The following is a 16560-nucleotide window of genomic DNA, read 5'->3' on the forward strand; positions in this document are numbered from 1 at the left end:
CATTTCATACTTACATATATTTTAACCACTTAACAGATATTAAAAATAATTAAACTGCTGTTTTAATTTAGGTTAAAAACCATTTTGAAAATTCCTGTTATTCTTTAATAAATATGACTAAAACTATATTAACAAGAAAGCTAAAAATAAACAACATCTATTTATAAGCTAAATATAACAGCATCTATTTTTGGAAAACAATCACAAGTCTATGACTTATAACTTTATTATATAATTTTCCAAAAGTAGATCAAAAATACATAGACTTATGAATCATAAGTCTATGTAACTGAGTCACGAAAAAATTTACTTTTAAAAAATAAACAAAAAGCTTGATTGTAGCCACACTAAAGATTGAAGGAGAATTAGGTAATAAAATAAAACTATTTTATGCAATAAACAAACAAAAAGTTTAAATAGAACTCCATTACAGTAACTTGCAGCTTATCCAAAATAAAGATGGTTTTTACAAAATCATAAAAACTTAAAGATAAAAATAAATTTTTTTTATTGTTAATGAAAAAAACTACTTCACATAAAACAATTAAACTAATGACATTTTATTCAAATGACCAGATACAAACACCTAACAACGTCAGGCATCACAACAACAAATATAAATATATGAGCAGAAAACTTAAGTTTTACTTGCTATTTCTATAAAAAATAAAATTTAATCACACTATGCTACTCTGCCAGATGTTAAGTACAAACATACAAAAAAAAATATTGGTGCTAAAAAAAATAAATTCAGCAAACCCACCAAAAGATTGTCCTATCAATGATTTTTAGGCAATTTTTAAACAAAAAGTGTATATGGATGGTTGGACTGCTGATGTTTATTAACTAGAAGCCAGGATCAGATAGTCAAGGTTGTACAAAAAGTACCTTCAAGAACACACTTTAGACTCATTACCAAACACATCATTACAAAGTTAATATGTTTTTATTGGTGAATGCTTGTAGGTTTTATATATATTTATTATTTTTTTGGATAATATTTTGATTTAAAGTTATATTAAAAAAAAGTTTGTGCCGATTTTTAATTGATGTATATCATATATTACTATATCATATATCACTATTATTACAAGAAAAATTTTTTTTAATCTTCTAAAATTAATAATTTTATCAGCTTTTTTGAAATTTCAAAATAAATTGCATAACACCTGAGCTTACACTTAAATAAAAAAAGATGAATACAACCACATACTATGTGGAACTACACACTATTTAATAACTTGACTATAATAATATAATATATTTCTTTAATAATAGAAATTTATAATAATATTATATATTTCTATTATTATAGAATATTATATTTCTATTATTAAAGAAATATATAACATCAATTATAGTGAAGTTGTGATCAAACTTACAATAAAAAAATCACTTTGAACATTCTTTGAAACTCTTTTTTCATAAAGACTACATTTTGATTTTATTTAGTAAGCAAACCAATGATACATTATTATCTTTAGTAAAAAAAACCAATGATATAACTTTATCTTTAGTAAGCAATGATTTGAGACAATCATCAATCGACATGATAAACAATGCAAACAACATAAAAAACAGAAAAAAGTTACTAAAGTTTATTTTTTTGTTGCTTTTTGCTTTTCTAATTTCATTTTTTCATCTTCTAGCTTCTTTTGCTCCTCCTCATGGCGTTGCAAAAGAATATTGATTTCGTCGCTACTTAGTATATGAATTTTAGTTTGACCATTTTTGCGAGTCAAATGAGCAATCTCAACTAAAAATATAAAAGAGATAAAAAATAAATTTAAAATAAAAGAGATAAAAAATAAAAGAGATATAAACTAATATTTTTTCATGTTGATATAATTTATGATATTAATTAAAGATATGAATGATCAAAAAAATATAAATGAATAAAAACATAAAATTTAAAAAAATATATGAAAGTTTAAATCCAGTATATTAGTATACAATGTACCTTTAACAAGGTATATCTACTATACATATGTGTATATATATATATATATATATATATATATATATATATATATATATATATATATATATATATATATATATATATATATATATATATATATATGTATGTATATTAGGGATATGACTTTTTTGCAACCTACTAGGCCTGTATCGTAATTCAATGTACTTTTATGTAAAAAGAACGAATAGATGTTTCATTTTGACATATTTTGAAAAAAGGTCACCCCAATACCAAAAAATCGAATTTTCAATAGGTACACTTTTGTACAGTAAATGAATATTAAAGGCTGAAGATGTTGTAAGAGTCATACTCCTGTTGTTATTTTATTCATTTATGCAACATGTACTGTGATATAACAAAAAACATTACGTGATATATAATTATACAAGTAATACAAAATTAACAGTATCAAAGCGTCTAGTACAACAATATACATAACTGTCTGTGTCTATAGGCCTACTGTGTTTAGTACATGGGTCACATGATGCTCACGTCTCATAAAGAGTCTAGCGCTTATTACTTAGAATGAATCGAAGTTGCAGTTTGTCTTTCTTTCTGCAGGAAGCATACAGGTCTTGCATCACCTTGATTGCACGTTCAGCTATCTGATTACTTCGTGGTATGTCGATGACGGATGGCTCTTTCTTCCAGTGATTTTTGAATGACTGCAATGCCTTTTTGTAAGGCTTCAATACATCAGATAAATTCTTGAAGTCATTGTCATTGTACTTTTGACTACTAAACCAATGTTCTGCCCTCTCATATGAAATGAACCTGCAAACCTTCTCCAAATTCTTTCTCGCTTCAGGCATAAGAATGAACGCCAGAATGGCGAGAATGGCTCTTGAGTTCCATCTGGCATTGCTCATATTAGGAATGTTCTGAAAGTGAATCAGAGGGAAGTTTCTTTGTTCTTCATAGAACCTAAACACTCTTGTTAAATGGTACAAAAACTTCATATCGTCTCTCCACCCTGATTTATCAAGAATTTCTACGGTTCCATTCACAAACTTATCCTTCAGTTCATCATACTTATTCAACAGTTCAGACACAAATGGGTATTCAATGTTTGGAGATTTGGTATCACCCCCAAGTTCTTCGTCCATCACCAGACGGAGAATCCTGTCTAGTACGTGATGCTGACAACCGATAAATTGTGGTATTGTGACACCCTTTAATTTAAACATACGTTGCAACTTCACAACAACTCCATTTCTCTTCCCAGTATTGACGTTTGTTGTATCAGTAATGATCATCATAATTGAATTCCACAAATTGTATTCATCAATAAGTTTGGCAATTTTTTCAGCAACAGTTTCAGCTTTGCCATCTTTTAAACGCAGTGCATCAAGTTTCACGTCAGTTCTTTCATTCTGAAGTACAACTACCTGATATTCCTTATCATCTATTCGTTTGCCGTCAAAGTGTAAGGACCACTGTTCCATTTTAAGTTGTTGTATCATTTCTTTTTTTAATTTACCTGCCTCTTTGAATATGGACTTGTAAATTGCTGATTGACTTGGAGTTGGAATATCAATACCTTGTTGTGATAATACATTGCATATTTTAGCAGCTTTCTTTGTGGAAACTCCACTTGATGTAACCATACTTACAGCAAATTTACTTTTGTAGTGCTTTCTAGTTTTTTTCTGAGTGTCCTCATCATCGTCTTTATCACCGTCGTCGTCTTCATCATCTTCACTCTTACTTTTGCAGTTTTCAGATTCAGTACCACTGTCTGTGGTAGACAGGACTTGTGATGTGGAAGGTATTGCTGTTCCAGACTGGACTTTCCTTCTCTTGGAAGGGTGAATGGTTTCTTTACTTGCCACTTGTCCTGTTGAGTACCCCACCTGTCCTTTACTTTCTTTTTGTAAGTGGTATAGACGTTTATCTTCCGAGGATAACCACTGGCCATTCACTTTCGTGATGTCAAATAATGCATTGAGAACATCATATTTTCCACGCTTGACACATTCATCATAGACCTTCAGCACCTTCATAAGCTTTGCTCTTATCACTTGATCAGACACACGTGGAAAATTCAGTTTATTGTCCCACAATTTTGTAATTTCCTTAGAAATTTGGTCTATTCGTTCTTTTCTTCCTTTAACATATGCTCCGAGAAACTGGTATCTTCCTACGATCTGCAATTGAAGTGGTATTCTGGATTTTTCATCGAGTGAATGTTCTTCTACAGCCACGCTTCCTCTTCTTCTGTGTGACTCTTGAAATCTCACCAAATTTTTAGTCCAAGTCTTCTTGTTCTTTGTTAATGTGGTATGACTTTTCTTGTGAGACATCATATAATATTGTTACGACTTTACGGATAGCTGAGCGTAAATATCCGTTTAATAAAGTCGTTTAATTAATAAAATACTTTAACTGTATAGTAATCCAATTATAGTTCGATAATCCAGTCAATGTTGATAACAGTTCGATAATCCAGTCCGAATCCTAACGATAATGCTACAACTACTTATACTTCGTACATTTACAGCGTCTTTAGTTCGCTACAGTAGTTCCTTATTAGCTCAGTTACACGCAGAGTACTTCATAGAACTATTCACATTATCAACACTGAGCTCGGACAGCAGCTCGCTTATATAATTATATAGAGCTTCCAGAATGTTCTACTAAGTTCTATAATCTTCTACAGTCTGTTACAGTCGTCTATATCACCGTGGTAACACAATGACGTCATCACATAACAATTCCAAGTATTTGCCGGCACACGGCCGTTTCGTTGCCATGGTAACGTGTGGCGTTATATTTATAAATTCATAACAAAATAATGAAATAAATAGAATTAAGCTGAGAATTAAGCTTAAGATTAAAACATCGGTCAAAAATGAATGTATAAAAATGGTAAATCAAATTTTTATTTTGGGGGTGACCTTTTTTTGTTGCAGAAAGCTATTTGGGCCTTTTTTCATGATTTTAGGTAAAAGTTCATCGATTTATGATACAGGAAACATTTTATTTGAAAAAAAATTAAAAAGTCATATCCCTAATGTATATATATATATATATATATATATATATATATATATATATATATATATATATATATATATATATATGTTTATATATATATATGTGTGTGTATATATATATATATATATATATATAGAGAGAGAGAGAGAGAGAGAGAGAGAGATGCAAAAAAAAGTATTTTTTTTATATCATGTTTTTTTGGGTTTTTTTTTTAGTTTTTTTGGCTTTTACAGATCCTTTTAGTGTTTTTTTTACTTACTTTTAACTTTTTTTAAATGTTTCCAACTTATCTAAAATGTTTCTATTTAGTTTTGTTTGAGTATTTTAGATTCTATATTAGATTATATTAAAATTAATTTATTAAAGCATGAAAAGAGTTCACAAAATAGTTAAATTTATGATTTTTTTTATTGCTAAAATGGTTAACAAACTATTTGTTCTTTTCAAAATTTGAATTCAAAAATTGATAAGAAACAATTCTATTTATATTCTATTTTTATAATTCTATTTATAAAAAAAGTTTTTTTTAATCTAAAACTACATTCTTGGTCAAGTGACTCAAATTCTTGTTCAGGTGACTCTTCATCCGAAACATTTATTGATTCGTGAGATTTATCTGAAATATTTATTGGTTCTTTAGGCAGAATTGGTTATTGTGTTATATCCATTGCTTCAAGTTTTCCATTGCTTCAAGTTTTAAATTTTGCGATACAAACACTAATTTTGCTGCTCTTTCATTTGTTAATCTGTTTCTTTTGGTACTGTGAATATTTGCATAACTGCTAAAATTTCTTTCGCAAGCAGCACTTGTAGCAGAAAGCTGAAGAAATGAGATTGGGACATGACTGTGCCATCATTTAAAAGTTTGTGCTTGACTTCAACTGGACATTTTCTACATTTCTTAATACGCAAGGCCATTTGTATTTCACTTTTCGACATAACATCATTGCAAAAAGAACATTGAAGTCTTTCCGCTTTGCTCACCTGGCTTGCTGACTTAAATAAAATGCTCACAAATGTTTTCTTTCTACCCCCAGTGAGGCCACAGACTACTCTATTATTACTACTCATTAGTATGTTCTAATCAAACAACTAAATGATGTGACTATTTTGATTAGAAAACTCTTTAATTAATGCTTACAATACCTTATAATGGCTATATTCTAAAATAATTTCATAATTCAGTAATATTATTAAAAAAACTAATAATAATAATTGTATCACTGAAAATTAATTTACTAAAAATTATGATAAACTGGTACATTAAGATTTTCAAAACAACAATAAATCATCATTAATAATCTTATGTTTCAAAACTGTTAATATAAAGGTATAAAATTAAAATATAAAAATACTACAACACACTTATGCAATATTATTTATAACATGATTAAAAATATTATTTCCACTTTCTGAAATTAAATGTTGACAAATTTAATTTATTTACAATTGCAAAAATAAAACTAAAAAACAAAAAGCATAAAATAAAATAGCAAAATTAAAAAAAAATTAAAACTATGCAAAACTTATACAATACATATAAATTCTGCATTGCAGTGTTATTTCATTTATAAATTAAAAACTTCATTTATAAATTATAAAGTTCTCATTCATTCTACAAATTACAATAATTAGTTTTCATTCATTCTTTTGAAAAATTTGTTTTAAACGTTAAGGAAAAATAGTTTTGAACTCAAAAAATATATCTACATAAAAAAACAAACAAAAAAAGACCCTTTACTTATGTCTTTGTATTTTATAAGAAAAATGTTTCTTTAAATAATTTTTTTTAATTTTATTTTAGCTTAATATAAGCAAGTTATTGAAGAATAATTATTAAAGTTATTTGATGAACATTTGAAGAACTTGTAAAACAAGACAGATAAATGGTATGATAAATAGGAGAATGACAAAGTCTTTTAATAAATATCTCCTAAAAACACACTGTTAAGGTGATATTTATTTAAGTGTTAAAATTCAAGGCGTTAAAGTAGTTAGTTAAAAAAATACACAAACAAAAAAAAAAAAAAAAGAGGGGGGGGGGGAGGATCTGCTACTTGAAGAAATTTAGGCAATACTAATAAAATCATATGTTAAATAAAAGAATGAAAACTCTCCTTTAATAAATAACACCTGAAAGCAAATTTTCAAAATTATTTCAGTGTTTAAAATAAGAAAAAGAGTAGTTCAAAAAAAAACAAAAAAACCAAAAAACGAAGCAGTTTGTTTTTTTGGCGAAAAAAACATTTTTTTTTGCAAAAAAACAAGAACCAAAAAAACGACTAACGAAACGACTGAAAAAAAGTTATGTTATTATATAGAATAGACATCATTTTTGAGCATTTTCTATATATATTATATGCTGTACTAATTTCAACACAAGAAAATAAGATCCATACATATTTATATCATATTTATCAATTAAATAAACATTTGACAAGTTTTTAAATTGGAACATTGCTAAGTCAGATGTTATATCTCTTTCCCAATTGGGGTTAGAGTTAACAAGGTTTTACTGTATATGTTGTATACAAGATATACAGTAAAACCTTGTTATATATATATATATATATATATATATATATATATATATATATATATATATATATATATATATATATATATATATATAATATATGATAACATATATATATATATATGATAACATCTTAAAACCGAAAATACAATTATTTTTTTTTGGATTTAGTAAGGAATAGTGAAACTCAACCATAAACAAGTGTCTCCTCATTTTAAAAAAAAAATAACGATAAAACAAATGTTTTAAAGAAGAAAAAAAAGTTAAACAAGTATAAGATTTTAAAAGTAAGAAATTTTTTTTTTTAAACAAAATTTTTTTAACAACAATATTGCTTAACTTAAACATTGAACAATTTTTAATGTGGTTTTAAATTTAATTACAATGAGGTACTTTAAAATAAGCAACTAACATAATTAAACTTTTACCAATGTAAATATCTTTATTTAGTATAGTTACATTTATTTGCGTTATGCTTTTCTGTTACACAACAAAATCTCATAACAAGGCCTGGGTACTGGTAGACATTTTTTTTTCAAATAAAATATTTCAGCTACGATATGTTAGTAAAATAATATTATTACAAAATACAAAATAACAAATCATATTTTAACAAATCTGTAAGAAAACACTAAAGGATTTTTAAGTAAAGGATTTTCTTTAGAATTAAAATGGAAAATAATAAAAACAATTGTATATTAGATTTTAAAATTTGTTAAAAATTTAAAATATTTCAAAAAAATAAAATAAACATAAAAAAACCTTTTTCAGAAGTAAGCTTTTGAACATCTAAAGTTTTCCCCAAAACCTTTACAGCTAATTGTAAAGCTTCTTCAAGATTCATACCATCTTCATTATAGTCTTGCTTTAACATAGAAATTGCAGCCTAAATAATTATAGTAATAATAATATAATTAATATTAAAAAGTGAATAATACATAAATAAACATTAACATAAAAAAACCTTTATTTCATATTAAAAGTAAAACTTTTTTTTTTTTTAACACTATTTCTAGAGCGCAACCATGCAAAAAAAAAACTTAAACTTTTAGGCTCCTCTTTGTTGGATATTGCAGCCATTATTATTACAATCTAATTTTTACACTTTTGACATCTTTATTATCAAATGTTTTTTGATTTGGTTGAAATATCAAAAATTGTAATTGAAATACTCATGTTTTTATTTTTGCAGCTTGAAATACGTTTGAGCAATAAAAGTTTTCTTTTTTTCAAGGTGGCCTGTAGATTTAAGCATGATTTTTAAATCTAAAATGGCGCTAACTGGCAATAAAGTTTGGAATTTTTTGATACTGACTTGACACTGATGAATTTCTTAAATGTTTTATGTTCAAATTAATGTTAAGAAATATGTTTTATTTATAAGTTGATCTACAGTCTTAATGTTCTGTGGTTTTAGTTTTTTAATTAGTTAAATAAACTTATCTAGTTAACCCTTAAATAGTTGTTTTTGAAGAACCATTTGGCAAATTTGAAAAAGCCCTATTGGCTTGAAAAAAAGAATTATTTTTGAAAAAGTGTGTTTAATAGATAAAAAAAACTACACATGCAAGTTTAAATAGAAACCATGACATACTTAATACTATTTTTTTTTTTAGTTTAATGTGCATAGTTTCCATGGCTCTACAAAAAAAAGTGCAAGTTTTACTTCAAGTTACTGACATTTTTTATCAACTGAGTTAACAAACATTTTTTAAATAAGAATTATAAACAATTTATAGAGAAAAAAATCATCAATTGGAAAATATACATTATTAAAAAACTGTTACATTTAAAATGAACATAAACATTATTAATCATATATACATAATATCATGATGAGATTAAACATACATTTTAACTAAGCTCGGGAAATTACCAAAAAAATAAAAAAATTAAAGGGAAGTCAAATGTCTTAAACTTTCTTAAGTAAAAGAAGAAAAATTTCATAAAATAAAGAGTTGTTTTTTTTAATGCTAGAGTATAAGATTTGAAGAAAGAAAAAGGAAAAACTTTATTTTTATTTAAGATAAAAACAAATTTATCTTAAATAAGTATCTCTCTTGTGCCATCTATTAAAATTCTTTCTTGTGTTACTCATCATTCAATTAAGTCTCATCTTTTTACTGTGAATGTTCCTAAGTGCTCCAAAAACTTTTATTTGTCTAGTTTTTTTCCTTGAACATCAATCCTTTGGAACTTGCTTCCTTCCTCTTGTTTTGCTGATTCATATAATTTGCAATCATGCAGATCGTCTGTTAATCTTTATCTTGCTCTATAAACTTCCTATTTTTACTTCCAATAACCTCCAACTCTAATAGTGGTTATTTGCAGCTGATTTGAGTTTTTGTGATACAAATTTTTTAGCCTAATAAAATATTAGTTTTAAAAGATAACATTACTGAGTAAAAAAATAATGATGATGTGCTTTGGGCTGTTGTCTTGTTGGAATTTCCAAACCAAAAGAAAATTTTCCTCGGCATAAGGCAACATGATGTTTTCCAGTATTTCTTTGTACTTGTGTTGATCCATTGTTCCTTGAATTCTAAGCAATGAGCCCATGCCATAAAAAACTGCCCCAAACAATCACCTGGCCACCACTATATTTTACAGTCTTTAGAGTATACAGATGGCTGAATTCTTGGTTTTGGGGATGACAAACATATTTTTTTCTGTCGGATCCAAAGCAAATGAACTAAGACTCATCAGTTCAAAGAACATTTTTCTGAGGTTTCGAGTTCGAACCCCGCCACGTACCTGGTAGTACCGCACTCATCTCATTTCTCCACGCAGCAACCTTGTTCGTCAAGGTTTGTGTTTCAGAGTTATAGAGTTGAGAGAGAGTTATATCACAAATAAGTAGCCTCCTTATCTGTAGTGGCCTTCTTGGCCTTGAGGAGGTAAATTAACACACACACAAAAAAAATTAACAGCAGTTGCTATAAGAATATAAAACTAAAATACAAAATGTTAAACCAACTGGTCAAAAAAGTGTGCTATTTTTATATCTATCTATCTATCTATCTATCTATATATATATATATATATATATATATATATATATATATATATATATATATATATATCTATATCTATATATATATATATATATATATATATATATATATATATATATATATATATATATATATATATATATATATATATATGTATATATATATATATATATATATATATATATATATATATATATATATATATATATATATATATATATATATATATATATATATATATATGTATATATAACTTTGATGTTGTTAAGTTTGCAAGTTTGCATTGTACTCATGAAATTATTCTAATCATAAACCTTATTTCCACTATGTTTTAAAAAACTCTAAATCAAGTACTCACAAGTCTTGTCTAATTTAAACTTAATTCAAACTGACTTAAAATTAAAAGCAACCTTTTTGTGAGATAACAAATTTGAAATCTTTTTATATTTATATTATTATTACTTTTTTTTTAAAAAACACCCTCTGTAAATGTGTTTACAAGGTAAAAATACATAAAAATAGTTTAAGATATATATTTTTGTGTGATAACAAAGAAAATAGGGGTGAAGGAAAGAAGTAAGGAAATAGTAGAATAAATTTGTTGTAATTAGATGTCTATTTTACTTATTATTTTTAATAATAAGTAAAATAGATAAAAGATATTATTTTATTTTTTGTAGTATTATTATACTATTTTTTTTTTTAGTTTTGATGCTTTTATTATTTCGGGGATGTAATTTGATTAAAGGATGGATTAAAGGAGCCATCAAGATACAGATGACGAAGTGCCAACATTTTTTTCTGCAAAAAATGTTAAGGTAGATGTATAAAACTAGATGTTGAAAGGTAGATGTATGTAAAATAGACAACATAAGTTAAGATTAATAAGAAACAGTAAGCAGTAAAATAATGATTGTGAGAATGAATCACTGAAATGACATAATTGGAAACTGATGCAAATGCCAAATTCAGACATTAAAAAAAAAAAGATTTTAACCCCTCCTTAATAATTCTAAAAAAATTATGATACATTGCATTTTATTCGATTTTACTGCAAACCCAGCACAAATCTTACTTATCAAACCCAGTTCCAATCAAAATAAAGCCATGGTCAGTTGCTAACTACTTACAACACTGTTGTTTCCTATACAAGTGGCTTTCCAGCCTGAATAATTCCCACTGGGATCACTTTGGTATAGCTGAAACCCAAGACGACTGTCCCAACCAATATAAAGTAGTGATACACCAAATGGACGAAAACCTAAAACAAAACAAAAATTTTTGAAAAATTTTATCAACTATTTTATTTGTATTATTTTATAATAGTTCATCAATTCATTCATTCATATATTAATACACTAACTCTATAATTTATAATTTCATTATAATTTCATTTATCAATACATAAACTCTAAACAAAATTAAATTCTGAACACTGAAAAGAATTTCTTCATTAGTAATGTTATGGTAAGCGATGTCTCAAAAATGTAGTAAACGGCGTTTTACATAAAAAAAGTCTCAATCATTAGTCAAAAAAATGTATGCATATGTTTCAAATTTTGAAAAAAAACAAAACAAGAATTGGAATGTTAAAATGTGACAATGTGTCATGTTCTCAGATAAAGCACAAGTTGAGCAGTTTGAAGGACTCAAAGTCAATGTCTGCCGGCTACCATCTCATGCTTTTATCCACAATACATAATAAAGTTTGGAAACATGTTTTAATTTATTGAAATAGTCCAATTATGAAGTGCAAATAATCTCCATCAACATTTCAACCAGTGGCCACATTCTTTTCATAATCTCTCCTGTTTAAAATGCAGATGGTACTACCTTTACCACCATGTGGAACTCACTACCAGATGATAATGCCACAAACTCAACATCAACCTAATAAAGTTAAGAAAAAATTTTAAAAAATTTTGGGAATTGAAAATAAAAATCAGTTGAATCGAAAGTTAAAAACAAGAATCAGTTGAGAAACAGAGCAGTCAGATGTCAATTATGACTTGTCTCAATTACTTAGAATTTTTAAATTAGGATCGTTTTCTAATCTCTTAATTTAAAAATTCTAAGTAATAGATATGAAAACTATGCTTTAAAAAAAAACAACATAATCTTTAGGTCTTTTACTTGAAAAGTATGCTTTCTGAATCCAAAATTAAAGAAAAAAAAAACAAATTCACTTCCAATATGGATGCAAGCAACCACTAATTAAATTAGGAGGAAAGAAAACAAAGAAGTATTCATTGAAAATTGTAAATTGTAAGAGCCAAGAAAACATGAAGACAAGAGAGAATTCCATCACAAAGTAGAGAACTCCGAAACAATAAGTGAAAAATCCAGAGATGTGACCTAAAAAATTTGAGATGGGACCTTAGAAAGATGAGATGTGACCTTTAAAAGATGAGATGCGACCTTGAAAAGACAAAATGTGACCTTAAATAGATGAAATACAACCTTAAAAAGAGAGACTCAATGGAGTAGAGCAAGTCCAACAACATTTGCATTTATAAACTTGACTATATTTTATATTTTATGTTTAGGTTTTCATTAAAAATATAAAAGTAAAAAAATTATTATTAAACTTCCTTATGGTTCAACAACTTGGTTGCAAACAAAGAGTTAGTTTTTAATAAATTCCTAATAAATAAATAAATAAATAAAGGTTGTTTGAATTTCTCAAGTTAGTTAAACAACAAATGTGCCCAGAGAAAATAAATACCCAGACATGTTTTTATTTTATAAAAAATAATAAATAAGTTTAGAGTTAATTCATCTTTCCAAAATAAACTATTTATTGAAATGTTAACAAAAACAATTTTTATGAGTCAAATGTTACTTTAAAAGTGAGTTGCTTATAAAGACCTGCAACTATCATGAAACTTGAATGCAGCTATCATCAAACTTAAATGCAACAAAATGGTTTAAAAAATGATTAAAAAGTTTTTTTGTTAATATAACTTAAATAACAAATAAATGTTTTGGAAAATCTAATCAACTCTTAACTTATTTTTTAATGTTTATTTAAGATATGAGGACAACTTGTGTAGGCACTTGGAGATCCTTTTAAGATTAAAAATAAGTTAAAAAATAAAAAATATTTTAAAAAATTAATAGGGAAGGTTTTACCATTGAATTACAAAAAGGTATTAATTTAAAAGCAACTTTAATTAACTTTAATTTTTGTTTAATACATTTTTAAGAAAAAATTAACATTTTGCAAAAGCTTTTTTTTTTCTAAAGTAAAATGATCTCAACACCTTACACAAGTATAATAGCATCAATGTATGATTAATATCTATACAAAAGTATGATTATTATCTATAAAAAATTAAGATCAAACTTGAAATTAACTTTTGCAAGTAATAACAATACATGTTTAAATATAAATATACATGCTTAAATCTAAATATACATGATTTAATATATATGATTCAAAAAGTAAAACAATTACCACAAAAAATATAATAATATAAGCTTAAAACATTTAAAATATAAAAAATATACCCCCAACTTGTGTGTATCTTTGTTTGAGATCACATAAACTGCTAACTAATTGTTCAACCGGCATGGCTTCTTGATAGAGTAATAAATATCTAGTAATATGTATCAGTCAAAAACATTTTGAAATATAAAAAAAAAATGCAAATAAAAATTAGAAAATATAACCAAAAAATCATATATCCAAGGCTTATATTTAGCAAACATTGGTGGTTAAATACCCTGTTAGGCAATTTACCACACAAAGCAGAGGGTAGTTGATGTCTGGTACTTATTCCACACAACATTCAGTTAAGCTATTTCATGTTTTAAATAAAAAATGAATCAAAATAAGGAGAAAAAAGGTAACACTAAACTAAAACAATTTTTTTGTTATACCTTGATATTATTTTGTAAAAATTATCTTGTTTAAACTTAGAACTTAGATTTTTATCTCTTTATTTCTTTTATATCATTTATACATTTTATAACTTTATATACTTACTAGTGATGTACCGATTAATCGGCATCGGCATCGGCTTAATCGGCCACTTTTTGTACAATCGGAATCGGTATCGGCATCGGCCTTTTTTTATTAATTTACCGATATGCATTACCGATGGCATTTTAATACTTTTATCCTGCATTTTGATTATTATTAAATAATAAATAATCTAAACTTTATGCATCGCTTAGAATTTTTAGAAAAATTGTTTATTTTGACTTTGTTTACAGGCAAGTTTATTTATTTGGGTCTAAGTATTTGTTCACCAGTATGGATTACATGAAAAAATTTACCCAATTTAAAGCTCTATGGCTTTATATCTTCAAAACTTTAATAATTAGTTAATTCATCGGTATCGGCATCGGTATCGGCCTTTTCCTATCCATCGGCATCGGTATCGGCATCGGCCAAAAAAGTGTTATCGGTACATCACTAATACTTACCATCTGTTTTCTAAAATTTTGAGCTTACAACTTATTTTAAGCTAAGTTATTCTGTTAAAAGTGAATTTTATATCATTTTAACTAAATTTATCTATTTTATAGAGTTTAGTCATCAATGAAAAATTCAAAAAGTACTCTGATTTTAAATTATTTTCTTTTAAGTGTACATACATTGATTGATAAATAGATATAACACGGAAAGAGTGCTGCTACATTGACTGACAAATATAGGTATAACATGCAAGGAGTGCAGCTACATTGATTGACTTTTTTTAAATTTTTTTAATTTATTTTTAAGGTCAACTAAACAGTAAAACTTTCATCATACACAGATACATACATACATACATACATACATACATACATACATACATACATACATACATACATACATACATACATACATACATATATGCATACATACATACATACATACATATATACATACATATATATTGGCCCTGTTTTAAGTAAAAATGGCTTAACACATTAGTTCGTCATGATTTTTATCATAAAATTATCTTTATTTTTTATTTTATTTTTGGACAGTAATTTTTTAAACTATTGCAAAAAAATAAATGCAAAAAAAACAAACTGCAAAACTGCAAAACAAGTTTAATTTACAAATTAAAAAAAATAAATCTAGAAGTGGCATTTTGTAAATGTAAATATTGTGGAATGTCTATTTTATTGTAATTTTTTTTTTGTTTTTTAATATTAAATAATTAAACTTAATAATTAATTTAAAAAATGTAATAATACATTTTTATAATATCATTTAACTTGAATTAATTCTTTCTTCTCTAGACATTTGTACAAATAGATTAAAATAATAGTTTTTTTTCTTTCACTATTGCTTAAAATTGCGGCTTTACAAATAAAAATGATTTCTTTACTTTGAAAAATTTATTAACAAACAAAAAATATTATTTGTTGTAAAAAAAAAAGAAGGTCAAAAACAAGGACTTTACTTGCGCTTTTTTTTGTGACAAAGATTTTGGTTTTTAAGTACCATTAACTAAAATATATATACCATTACGCTTTTACTTGTGTATGACAAAAAAGTTAAACATACGGTTTATGCATATTTTTGATGCAATGTTATAAGTTATAACATGTTTACAAGGAGTTTAATTTTTTGTAAAAAAAATAAATTTTTTATTTAATTATTAAAAAACAAACTCTTTATAACATGTCCTTTAAAGTTTGTAATAACTAATGTTTTTTATTTTATTGATAAAATCAATCATTAACAAAACAAACAAAAAGAAAAATTAAAATATCAAAAGTGGCCATATAAATATAATATAAATATAAAATAAAATTTAACTATTTTTCACTAAAGTGTAGGGGAGACCAGGGCTAGTTGGCCGCTAGGGTAAGTTGACGAACTGCGTTTATCTTCTGAGCCTTTAATCAGAAAGTAACAATAATTACACAGAAGCTTCCTAATTGACCATTTCATTATTAACTATAGTATTGTCAGGATTCAAGCATGCACATGGGAGATAGGAAGATTTACATGCTTTTTGGACAAAAACATAACTTTTGAAACATCACTTCCTTTTTATTTTAAAAAGAAAATAGTAAGTCTTATGAAA

At 26.0% G+C, this 16560-nt stretch overlaps 1 protein-coding gene across 1 annotated transcript in view; it reads right to left on the bottom strand.

Moving 5' to 3' along the window:
* Positions 1-1396: 1396 nt before the first annotated feature.
* LOC100203275 (proteasome subunit alpha type-4) overlaps positions 1397-16560 on the bottom strand; it is a 35414-nt gene continuing 20250 nt past the window's right edge. The window contains exons 5-8 of the mRNA XM_065816391.1: positions 14039-14127; positions 11659-11789; positions 8277-8400; positions 1397-1756 (exon numbers count right to left, since the gene is read on the bottom strand). Coding sequence (XP_065672463.1) covers positions 1599-1756; positions 8277-8400; positions 11659-11789; positions 14039-14127 — 502 coding nt within the window. The 3' untranslated portion in view covers positions 1397-1598. The remainder of the gene's footprint in view (positions 1757-8276; positions 8401-11658; positions 11790-14038; positions 14128-16560) is intronic.

Source organism: Hydra vulgaris, chromosome 13 (genome assembly GCF_038396675.1).
Source record: "Hydra vulgaris chromosome 13, alternate assembly HydraT2T_AEP".
Taxonomy (NCBI): Eukaryota; Metazoa; Cnidaria; class Hydrozoa; order Anthoathecata; family Hydridae; genus Hydra; species Hydra vulgaris.